We start from the raw sequence: 13,077 nt of genomic DNA, 5'->3' as shown, positions 1-13,077 counted from the left end.
TTTATATTCTAATAACTTCCAGTGTGTCATTGGCCTATTCATGATCACCCCTGCTTGAAGAATCGAAGAGCTTATGGCACGTATACCTCAACTGCCCTAGCCTATCTTTGTGACCAATATAAAAAAAAGTATTAGAATTCGTTAATGGTCAGGTGCATATCGAAGAATTTTCTTAGGTTATAAAATCCTACAATCGCACAGATTGCATTGAGCAAATTACCTTTTAGAAGAAGCGTGACATGGGAAAGGTGAATCCCAGCATGTAGTATTACAAATGAAATCTGATCAATCTCTTCCTTATTTAAGCAGCTTTAGTGTACGATTCATGGATATTTCCGTCTTTCACCCACCTCACATGAACCCCGAAAGGGATTGTATGCATGTATTTCTTGAGAAAATCCTAGAACAATTCCTTATGGCCAATCTTGGCTTTCGAAACTTTGAAGTATCCCACTTTGCCCGAAAACTTGCTTTGATGATACTTAAATTAAGGATATTTATCACTTTTGTGCCCTATAGCTCAAGCAGTTACAGTAGCAGAAGGAAGAAGAAAGAAGAAGAGGCATTAGGTTGTAGCCGAATGCCCCATGGCTCAAGCAGTTGCAGTAGCAGCCACGGAGGCCCATGGCCCGTGCTCTCTCCTCTAAGTAGACCAACCCAAGGCCCCGCGCTAGGCCTAACCCAGCGCTTTAGCCTTATCTTTCTCACTTGCGAGCTGCCCAGTGAGGCAGGTCGAGTGGCCCAACTTTCTCCCCAGTAACCTAGCATGCGCTAGCCATCTTTAGCAACTCTAGCCACCCACGCAGCTCCATTCTCGGCTTTGGCCAAGCCCCGCAAACCTCCAGGCAACCTCTACAACCATGTCAACCACATATGCCACTGCTCACCAATCCTAAACTACCCCGTGGTAGTGATGGGAAAGAAAGGAAATTTGTCTTACCTCTTGGTATGATAGCTACAACAATGAAGAAGGCAATGACGATCAACTCTTCATAGGGCAAGCAAAGAAGAAAAATGGGGGAGAGGAACAATTTCCTCCAGTTTTCTCTCCTTTTTGTTTGGAAAATAACTGTTCTCTAGCTTTATTTGATCCTCTATTTATGGTAGAGTTAAATAAATTCTAGACGTAGTTGAAACTCATAATCTAAAGAAAATTAAAAAACAAATTTTGGCTAGCCCACTCAGCTTGGGATTACTACACCTCTTGCACCTTTCTACATGTAGCACAACATGTGTGGGGCATTTGTGGAGGAAAAAAAAATCTAAAAAATCCTGGAGCTAACATGTGAAATTTTATCTGCAACTGACAAAGATGCTGTTATTAAATTGACGAGACCCACATTTATATTCCACCTGCAGTTCAACATTATTGAAGACTTGAACTACTGACTTCAATCTCTCCAAGCTTCGCTGCCCATGGCAAGAAGATAAGACAAGGGAATAAAAGATGGGATTAATAACTAATCCCTATCATTAAGTTTCCTTTGTTGAATACCAACTCAATCAAGTAAGGAATCACAGTCATATCCAATCAGGGAAACTACACGATAATCCCCCAATATTTTATTTAATTAATAATATCTTTAGGATAATTTTTTCCTCTCTAACAGATAACGCACCTTGGCCAACTAGATGATGACACATGGCGCGAGATCTTTCTCCCATAGCCAGCCACATCTCCCTATAAATAACCTATTCTACACCAAATTTTGGTAAGCTTTCGCTACGCAATTAAGCCCTAAACTCTCCCTCTTTCTAGAGAAACTAACTTATGCATCGGATATCCATTGGCCAAACCACCCCCTCCTTGCCCCACTTCTTGGGCGCATGGCTTTGGTCTTTGATTAAAAGTAGGTAATTATTTTGTCAAGACTGAAAATTGCATTTTTTTGCTAGGACAAGTGTACATGCTTTTTTTATTTAAGTTCATTAAAGAAAAATGTCGTAACAATTTTTTATGAAATATTTACTTGATATAATTAAAAAAAAATAAAAGTGACAAAGAGGGAACATAAGTAAATTATCTTCATCAAATGTGTAGTGCAACCTACTTATCTCCCTTTGAAAACAAAACTCCACCTACCATTATTCTTTTTGTACATCTCATAATAACTACAATTGACATACATACCAACTAATTATTATTATTAACCTTGATGCATCTCTCCTTACATTTTATGTAGCTATTCACATCTTCCTTCACAAAATATCACACTATTTGAAGCATCTCAGCGCCATGAAAAAAACAGATACATACAAGACTCTTCCTTACCACTTTATATATACTCAAGTGTGACCTTTATTTCAGGCCACTGTCCCACTTCATCTAAGCTACCTTGCCTTCTTATACCATGTGGTAATATGAAAGTAGAATAAACACTGCTGTGGTACTTCTGCAGTCTATGACTAGGAATAATTTTCTATTAACCTTCAGGAATAAAAGGAGATTCTCAAATTAAAAAAAAAAAGGACAAAATAAAGATTATGTGAAGAAAATTAAAAAGAAAAGGGAAAAAAAGATGTTGGAATATTTGAAGGCAATTACTCAACTTTGGTAGTCAAGAAAAGGAAAGGAGGAAGATGAAACATCTTTCATCAAATCCTCCAAGTCCCAGTCCCCCCTTGTTAACTCTTCCTGATCATCGTCAAAGTAATTCCCAACCCCAATTATGCTCTCACCTTTAATATTTTTATTAGTTTTATTGCAGGTGAGGATGCTATTTATATTATTGTAGTAATTATTATTATTATTACTATCCCCATAGGTGGTTTCAGTTTTAATATTTTGGTCTTCAATGCTCACACTCTCAAGGGGAGGGACAATTATCTCTCCTTCTACCCCAATATCAACATCCCCACTCCCAAACCCTCCGTTTTCTCCAAAATCATAACAATCACCACCACCACCGACTCCAATCTCCCTTTGTGTTATGCATGGGTTGGCGTTGTAGTATCCACCTGCACCGGACAAGGTTAGGCCGCCCTGATCAATATCGAGCACAGGAAATGGATCGAACATGTGGCTGAGGACCGCAGATTGCATGAATGACGGTGTTGAGTCCCTGTAAATTGACACCATGCCATGTTCTTGGCTAGGAATAATGAACCTACCGGCTGCCACCACACGATGATCTTTAGCCTCTGGGGATGAGTCGCTTGTGTTTGGTGAGCCATTGGAGGATGCCAAATTCTTTAACCTTTTCTTTATTGTTGAATTCCAGAAATTCTTTATTTCATTGTCAGTTCTTCCTGGCAGCTGGGCTGCAATTTGAGACCACCTACACGTATATAAAAACAAATAAGTTAAAAAAAAAAAAAAGTCATATATTATCAACCACTTAAAAGAGTTGGTTTTAACAAGAGTGTTTCATTCTTGACCAACAAGAAAATATTGAAGTGTTTGATTTCTTTTTTCCCCAACAACTAGTGTTCGATTAGTTTTTTTTTTTTTTTTTTTTTTTGAGTGAAACGATAGAGTTAGTAAGTTAAATGTTAGATTAGCCATTGACAGGGTTCGAACCCACGCCATCATGCAAGGGCACAACACCTATCCACCACTATGGTAAAGGGCTACTTGCAGTGTTTGATGAGTTATATATATGTGTGTGTGTGTGTGTGTGTATTGTATATATAAAATATTATGTCTATTATTTAGCGTCTTATATGCGTTTCCTTAATGCATGACTTGCATGCCTTCCTAAATTAAAACACATAAATATTTTGAGTGTCTTCGACTCGAAAGGTAGAGATGTAGACATCATATTGAGGTATCAGTTTCTTTAGTGTACTGTAGCTTTTGGCAGCCAAAGCCCTAGGAAACATATAAGAAACCCAAGTGAATTATACATTTTACAATTTATGTTCCCTTTACACTAGACAATACTCTAGTATCAGTCGTTGTCTTATGTTTTTTGGGTATTGATGGTTAATTTGCATGTAAGCTTATATAGGATTTGGACCGAATAACTATACCTTTATTTTTTTTAAACAAAAATTATACATTTTAATTCAAGTGAGTCTTGCATATATTAAAATTTGTAGCGCAAATAGCATTATTCTTAAAACAATAGGGGAAGCATTATTCTAAGAACAACAAGGGAATAGCAAGTAATGGATTGTCCTAATAAATAGAGTATTTATTTTTCAAGCCAATGCGTTTTAAGTTCAAACCCTCCTCCTTATAGTTTAGATGAATTTATATACGTAATTTTTAACCCATTTTCACTTTCATATATACCAAAAATTTAATGAGTTTCAATATTTGCGATATTATAGTCAATATTGGCATACTAATCCCAAAATAATAAATAAATAAAACTCAACCAACTTATTATTTATGCATTTGACCTGTATTATGACAAAGGATAAATTATTTTTCTATATGGGTTGATGCAAACATATCCAACACAGTATCTATATATTTATCAAGGGTTACTCTTATCACATTTTTCATACCACATTTTGTACTATATTTCTAATAGAGATAAAATTCACATGTGTTAGTGGATCATACCTCTATTAGAGAGGTTGTATAAATGTGGTAAGTGTTGCATTACTTTATATTTATATACATGTCGTGCAAAAATGCTTTAATTTGTTTACAATAAAATATATTTATAGTGTATACATATATTATATATAAAATATTATATTTTGAGCACCCCTGGTAAGTGAATTAACACATTAATGACGTCTTGAAATTTAGTGGTATTTCTTTTCATTGATAGAAGAAAATTATATTCGTTTAAACAAAAGGTCATAGTAGATGACATGTATAGTATGCTATTTAATATACAATTTTTAACTTTTATTTTACTTTTTCTAAAAACTTAAAAACTTATACGGTAATTGTTTCAGTGTTCAGTTTTTTTTTTTTTTTTAAATGAAATATGAAAACTAAAATTTGAATTCTTCTTTTGTCAGTTTTAAAAAATTGACTTGACTTTGTTTTCCAAGAAAATGAAAGCTAAAAAAAATAAATTGTCTTAATTTAAATTTTCAGTTTTTATTCTTTTATTAACTGAAACAGTTATCAAATAAGTTTTTCGTTTTCAAAAAATTAAAACTTAAAACTAGTAATTAAGAAATGCGTATCAAATGGTTTGAGACACGTGGTCAGAATTGCTCTATCATGTTAAATCTGGGGTCTATCCATATCAAACCTAATTGTCAAATCGTCAATAAAGAGTGTAGAGACCCCAAAATTTCAATGACTTATAATGGGGATTGTATATTCTCAACAACTATTCCATTCTAAAATCCTCTTATAAACTTTGTCACATCAGTCTTCTCATTTATTTGACATCCATAATTTTTTTCTTCTTAGAATTTACTGTTCCGCACCAAAGCTTTAATAGAAGAGAATGCCAGCTTATCCTGTATAATGTGCGTATCATTGGGAAAATATATAGCTAATTAGTAACTTCTTGTGCATCTGAATTTACTAATCACAACAGCATGCATATGCAAAACATTCCGAAGAATCAACGATACGTTTATGGAAAGTGACACCAACAAAAACTAGAAGAGCTTTCGCATGAATATACAAAAATCAAACATGTATTTAGTAAAAAGTGTGAATTGATAAACAACCTGTTTCCAAGGAGAGAATGCAAATGGATAATGAGCTCTTCTTCTTGGGGCGAAAAGGCACCTCGCTTAAGGTCAGGCCTCAAGTAATTGATCCAGCGCAATCTGCAACTCTTGCCGCACCTCTGCAGGCCAGCATTTCTTGCCACATCGCTCCAACAACCTTGGCCATTGTTGATCATATACCTCATCAGCTTGTCGTCCTCTTCCGGCGACCACAAACCCTTTCGGACCTTACTGTTGGAGTTGTTCTCTTTGTTGTTCTTGCCTGCTGCTGCAGAAGAGGGCTCTGGCTTCCTCATTGTGATGAGAGAGCGATGGGTGAAAGGAGATGGCTTATCAAGAATTAATGTTTTGGATGTCTTATTCTCTCCCAACTAGTTTGATGTAAATATGTGATGACTTTATAGAGAAAAAGAGAGACACAAGGCTTCATATGGTGGGAATGATGATGATAATGATGATGGTGATGGTTGTGGGGTTTGCTTACAATATAGGGAAGAGAGAGAGAGAGAGAGAGAGAGAGTGAGAGAGAGAGAGAGAGAGAGAGAGAGAGAGAGAGTTTGTTGATGTGTCTGGGTAGAAAACGGTTTGGACAGGGACCTGGCTGCATGAGAGAGAAAGAGAGAGGTGGGATCGTCTTGTCTTTGACTCCATGACCTTTGTCTCTTTTCTATACCTATTTTCTTCATTTGCAAGGTAATCATCATATTATATAATAAAAGCATCAAATAAAATAAATGTGTACATATGAAGTATTTTGTGTGTGTTTTTTCTTTTTGGAACCAAGCCAACATATAAATTTGCTTCCACTTCACATAATGTCTCTCTCTCTACACGTATTGTTGAAGATAAAGAATAAAATAATCAAGAATAATCCATTTCAGCTTCAATGCTGATTAGCCAAGAGATCCACATCCCATGTTTAAGCTTCATATGTAGATGAATTTAGAAAAAGTAAAAAAGACTCCATCTTGTAGCAATTTATCCTTATATTATTCTCATATGAGAAAGGTGAAAAAATAAGTGATTTGGAGCTTTCACTATCAATCTATGCAATACTAAAACCGTTAAAACAAATTACTATATTATATATAGCATGCAGCATAGTACGTATTCAATTAGGGCTCCGTTAAATTCAACATATGCATGTGTGCCGGTGTATTTATTTTCATCATGCATGTGTATTTTAAATTACGGTTCCGTTGGAATGCATGCTGCTCGATGATTAGGGTTTAGGGTTAATCGATTAAATTCTAATAAGGTTCTGATTACGGTTTAGTTTAAGACTTGGATTTTGAGACTTCATAAATCAAGATAATTACAATTTTAAATCTAAGCTTCTGATTTTGCCGTAAAGGTAACCAACCCTGTCGAAAAAATTTAACCAAAAGTTGGTGTCTGTCGACTTCCTGGTGACAAGCAACACGGCCTATGTATGTACACGCGTACGGACAATTCAATTTTGTTTAGAGTATGCATGTATCAGTCGAGCAATACTCAACGCCAAAACGTACATGCATGTTTAGGGCGAATTCTAATACCTAAAAATGATAATTTTTTGAGTGATTAAACGGCGTCAATAATTAGTAGAAATTTTTTTGGCGACTACAAGAGATAATTTATACTCACACAAGCACTTACTTATATGATAATATATTGTTTCCAGACAGCCTATCAGAATATATTGTCAATACTTTAGGTTTGAGCCACAACAGAAAAATTGAGCTTAGGCGACGACAGGGGAATCGTGACTTACTTGAACATGCTTATACAACCAATACATATACACATACAAACAATATATTAAATAGGTTCTGGATTGATGATCTAAAAAGATCATTAAACGGAGCTACGATCTATCGACAATCAGTTGAGCATTCACTCTCGATTGTTCTGTTAAACAAGAGTCTAACATATGTTAAACTTACTATTGTATTCTGACTTTTGATGATAATATTCTTATCTCTTGTATCTGATATAGATGGAGACTTGAAATCCCAGTAGGACTCTTGATCAATCTTATGTAACTATTTATACAGAGGAATGAAGCAATGAAAATCAATGCTTTCAGAAATATTTTCTCACTTAAATTAGTTTTCTACATGGTATCATCCCTTTCTCGATCCTAACCCTTTTCATCGCCATGTCAATCCCTGTTTCTTCCTCTTTTCCCGGACCGAACATGGCTCAATTTCTTAAACTCACTAACTCTAATTACCTTATATGGCTTCGTCAAATTAAGCCATTCTTGATTGGTCACAACCTCTAGAAGTTTGTCAATAGCTCATTTCCCCAATCTCCCCCCAGCATCACCACCACCATCACTGTACCCCCACCCCTGTTTTTGATTCAGATGATTACTTTGCTACTGCTACAATCACCTCATCCATAACCCTGAACCTGACTATCTTAAATGGTTCCAACAAGACCAATTGGTGGTTAGCTACATTACTTCCATCCTCACTGAACCCATCCTTGCCCTCATCGTGGGTCATGAATCGGCTCAAGCTCCTTGGGAGTGTCTCTAACGCTGTTTTGCTCAGCCATCTATCACCAACTCTGCCACCATCCGCTACCAACTTCTTGATTTAACCAAGGGTTCCACCACTGTGCTTGAATACTTGTAGCAAGCCAAGACATTGGTTGATAAACTTGCCAGCATTGGTCGACTAGTAGATCTTGATGATTTCATTACCACCATCCTTCATAGTCTTGGCCCTGAATACTCGATTCTCTGCACTACCATCATCAACATCATACCCCTCCCCACCTTTGAGGAACTTCACTCTAAAATCCTCGTCTTTGACATGCAGAACTCCCATTCCTCCTCGGGCCCTACCGCCTCTCAGACTACCCTTCTCACCACTTAAGCTCTGTCGTGTGGCTCCCAATCCTCTGCCACTTGTGGCAGCGGTAACTCCTGACATGGGACGCGTTCTAACCCTAATCGCGGTGGACATCCTCTAGACAATCATCGTCCATCTGTTCAGCACTGGAATGAGCTTCCTTCTAAATGGACTAGGCCTTCACAGCCCTGGAATGGTCACCGTGGTTTCCAGACGGCACCTTGGGCTGGCTCAAGTTTGCTGGGCCCTCATCCACTGAACACCAATACCTAGTGTCCTACCTGTTCCACCAATCACCATTCTACCGCCACCTATCCTCATCACTATGGTGGTCCCGAGATGTTTCACCTGTTTCCTAGCTCTCAAGTTGTTCAGTACCATGATTCGTCCACCTGGTTCCCTAACACATGCGTCACCCACCACATGACCAGCGATGCCACTGCTCTTCCGCATCCCCAACACTATTATGGGCCTAACTCCATCAAATTGGGTAATGGTGACACACTCAACATTGCATCCACTGGTACAATTCCCCTTAATCTCAATTATTAATCGTTCATTCTTTGTAATGTTTTCATTGTCCCTTCGTTACGTAAAAATCTCCTTTCTGTTGCCCATTTTACATATGATAATAATGTCGCCAATTGTTTCTTCCCTTTCTTTTATCGTATTTATGATTTACGTACTGGTGCATTGCTATTTCAGGGCCCATGTAAGAATGGACTATATCCGTTGTCAGTTTCTCCTCCTAAAGCTCTCGTTACGTCGTCCGTTGTTTGGCATCAACATCTTGGTCACCCGTCTCCGTCTATGCTATTGCGTTTAGGTTCTAGTTTAGGTCCTCATTTTACTCTTTCTCATTTTTTTTGTAAGAGATGTGCTTGAGGGAAATCCACTCAGCTCTGTTTCAATCAAATAATAAGCGTGCTATTTTTCCCTTTATTTTTTTTTATTGACTCTAATGTATGGATGCCCACTGTCAATTCTGTCTTTGGTTATCGCTATTATGTCCTTTTTACTGATGACTATTCTCATTACTCGTGGATTTACCCTATGAAAAAGAAATATGAAGTCTTCTCCCATTTTCAAACTTTTGTGGCTATGACTCAAAATTTATTTCATGTCTAAGTTTTGTCGTCTCTCTAGAATTCAACAGCATTTTTCGTGTCCTCACACGCCCCAACAAAGTAGGCTTGTTGAAAGCAAACACCGTCATATCACTGACATGACCGGCACCTTACTCACTGCAGCTAAAGCTCTACTCTTGTTATGGGTTGAAGCTGCCCTCACTTCTGTTCACCGTATTAATTTACTTCCCACTCCTACCCTCTCTTGGTCGACCCTACACATTCTATTATTGGCTTTCCTCCATCCTACACTCACCTATGTACCTTTGGATGCCTCTGTTTTCCTTATTTGGGCAATTATGTTAAAAATAAACTAACCCCTCGCTCCATGGAGTGTTTTTTTGTGGGCTACAGTTCTTCACATAAGGGTTACATGTGCCTCAATCCTACCATGAGCCGGGTTTACATTTCCCACCATATCGTATTCAATGAAGCTAAGTTCCTTTTTCACAAGCCCATGGGTCCAGTGCCATCATCCTATGTGGAGCTTTCCATTTGTCTCATTGCTCCAAGCCTAGCGCCACTTGCCCACGACCCAGCTTTATCTCTTCAGCCTGTCAGCCCACGGGTCATGCCATCTTCCCCAACACCAAATCTTTCGTGTCCACCTCCTCCATTTTTGCCATCTCCTCCACTAGTTCCAGTTGCAGCCTTACCAGCTCAGCCTGCCACATTACACCCTATAGTCATTCGCTCCAGAAATGGAACATAGAAACCCAAAACATGGACTGATGGGTCAATTCATTACCCCCTTGCCCACGCATTTACTATGTCCTTATCTACTAATAAACCAACTTATTTTTCTTAGGCAAATCGTCACCCGAAATGGCGTGCAGCCATGGCCGAGGAGATCAATGCCCTACTCAAAAATAACATATAGGTCATTGTTCCTCATTCTCCTGCTCAACACAAGATCAGTTGTAAATGGGTTTATTGCATCAAGCGCAATGCTGATGGCACCATTGAACGTTATCAAGCCTGTTTGGTGGCCAAGGGCTTTCATCAACGGCCCAGGATTGATTTTGACGAAACGTTTAGTTCGGTGGTAAAACCTGCACCTATCTGTACTGTCTTAAGCATCGCGGTGTCTAAGGGCTGGCAACTTCATCAACTCGACGTCCAAAATGCATTCTTACATGGTTAGCTTCAGGATGAGGTTTACATGTCTTAGCCACCTGGCTTTATCCATCCTCAGTATCCTCACCATGTTTGTCGACTTGTGAAAGCCCTCTATGGCCTTAAACAGGCCCCTCGGGCCTGGTTTACAAGGTTTAGTTTCATTTTTATCTTATTATAGATTCGTTCAAAGTTGAGCCGATAATTCTCTTTTTATTCTCCACTGTGGTACTTATACTATAGTCCTCATTCTCTACATTGATGACATAGTTTTGACAGGCAGTCTTCCCACTTTTTTACAAGAATTTATCCAGGCCTTGGGTTTTGTTTTTTACTTAAAGGGCTTAGGTCCTTTACATTATTTTTTGGGTATTCAGGTACAGATAACCATTACTGTGATTCATCTTTCCCAAACCAAATATGCATTTGACCTCTTGAAGCGAGCAAACATGATTGAATGTAAGCCTTATTCTACTCCGATTGCTGCCAAAACTTCTCTATCAGCCCATGATAGTCCTTTGCTCTCCACAGCCACTAAGTTTCACACTCTCGTTGGTTGTCTCCAGTACCTGACCTTAACCCGGCCGGACATGTCATTCACCATCAACATTATCACCCAGTTTATGGCGTCTCCTCGCCAACCACACCTCCTGGCCGTTAAATGTATTTTATAATACATCATAGGCTCGTTAACTTATGGATTGTTGTTTCGTCCACAACCTATTCCCTCTTGCATTTCTACTTATTCAGATGTCGATTGGGCTGATTGTGTTGATACTTGTCACTCAACAATGGGCTATTTAATTTACAATGGCAATAATCTGGTGTCATGGTGTTCTAAAAAGCAACCAACGGTCTCAAAGTCCAGCACCGAGTCCGAGTATCGTGCTTTATCTCATACGTGTGCAGAAACTACGTGGCCCTCCTATTTGTTCCGTGAGTTAGGTATTGCTGCTCAGTTTCCTATTCACCTCTACTGTGACAATCTCAGCACCATTTACATGGTTGCAAACCTAGTGTTCATGCTTGGACTCGCCACATTGAGTTAGATTACCACTTTGTTCGTGAACATGTCGCTTTGGGCAATCATCAGGTCTGTTTTCTGCCTTCTGTCGACCAGCCTGTAGACTTTCACACCAAAGGCCTTCACAAGCCACGTCATTTTCTTCTTCGGTCCAAACTTGTTCATACTTTGACACCAAGTTTGTAGGGGCTGTTAAACAAGAGTCCAACATATGTTAAACTTACAATTGTATTTTGACGTTTGATGATAATATTCTTATCTCTTGTATCTAATATAGATGGAGACTTGAAATCCAAATAAGACTCTTGTACATCAATCTTATGTAACTATTTATACAGAGGAATGAAGCAATGAAAATCAATGCTTTCAGAAATATTTTCTCACCTTAAATTAGTTTTATACATGTTCATTCGCAATCTATCCAAATCTTGAATAACCAATTATTTCTACCAATTAGTTTGAGTCACTGCTATAGTGAGACCAATATATGTGTCCCACGTCTTGCATGCGTGGATGCCATGGGTTGGTTCTCTAGTTTGATTATATTCTAAAGCTACAATAACTAAAAAGGTTTAGCATAAAGATTCAAATGGATTATAATTCAAGCAAAGCCAGTCTATTATGCCTTGCCTTAAATTGGCAGTTTTGATTTTATATATATTTTTAGTGTAGCATCAAGAAAAGTAGAATCATGTGATAAAAGAAATAGAGAAAGAAACTAATGTTGTAACATATCATTTGACTTATACAACATATTTTATAAGCAACATAATATTGCATATACATTTCTTTACTAATTTTTCTCTTAGCAAACAATATATGCCTTCCGGGCATGCAGATTTAATATATATATATATGTGTGTGTGTGTGTGTGTGTGTGTGTGTGTGTGTGTGTGTGTGTGTGTGTGTGTGTGTGTGTGTGTGTGTGTAATATATAATATATCATGAATATACAACACTATGAGTCTAAGTTACATAATGGACTTGTAACAATTTATTGAACTTGCAATTCGTGAAGTCAAACTTAAGACAACCCATCCATCCACACACATCACCACCACCATTTACAAGTAAAAAAGAAATATCATTAGTTTGTAATACATAAAGAGATGATCAACATGGTGGTCAATAGATTTGGTACGTACAATAGTATCATTTTTTATAGTAGGCATCTCACTACACAGCCCTCCAGTAGCACATGAATGCAATAGTGTAATTTTGGTCCCGAGTCAAACAGTATGTCAAAGTGGAGTCAGCACAAATAATGAGTCCATTGAGAATCCAAACTTTTACTCGATTTTCACTAAACCAACCCCTTGGTGTTAAAACTTAAAATTAATAGCATCATTTTAAAATAAAAGATCAGTTGCAT

At 37.7% G+C, this 13,077-nt stretch overlaps 1 protein-coding gene across 1 annotated transcript; it reads right to left on the bottom strand.

Annotated features, from left to right (window-relative positions):
* Window positions 1–2,084: 2,084 nt before the first annotated feature.
* LOC103965544 (transcription factor MYB46-like) lies at window positions 2,085–6,076 on the bottom strand. The gene is made up of 2 exons (XM_009378610.2): window positions 5,593–6,076; window positions 2,085–3,278 (listed from the first exon to the last, which is right to left on the bottom strand). Exons 1-2 carry the CDS (start codon window positions 5,889–5,891, stop codon window positions 2,546–2,548), a joined length of 1,032 nt encoding a protein of 343 aa, XP_009376885.2. The 5' UTR covers window positions 5,892–6,076; the 3' UTR covers window positions 2,085–2,545.
* Window positions 6,077–13,077: the final 7,001 nt, after the last annotated feature.

Source organism: the organism of the source record quoted next, unplaced genomic scaffold, assembly GCF_019419815.1.
Source record: "Pyrus x bretschneideri cultivar Hongxiangsu unplaced genomic scaffold, Pyrus_bretschneideri_v1 Contig75, whole genome shotgun sequence".
NCBI lineage: Eukaryota > Viridiplantae > Streptophyta > Magnoliopsida > Rosales > Rosaceae > Pyrus > Pyrus x bretschneideri.
This window is presented reverse-complemented; position numbering and strand designations above follow the sequence as displayed.

What these genes read in the sequence shown, in the direction of transcription:
- LOC103965544 (XM_009378610.2), bottom strand. Translation starts at nt 5,891, where the DNA reads ATGAGGAAGCCAGAGCCCTCTTCTGCAGCAGCAGGCAAGAACAACAAA. An exon ending in CATTCTCTCCTTGGAAACAG is followed by an intron (nt 3,279 to 5,592) that starts GTTGTTTATCAA and finishes ATATACGTGTAG; the next exon opens with GTGGTCTCAAATTGCAGCCC.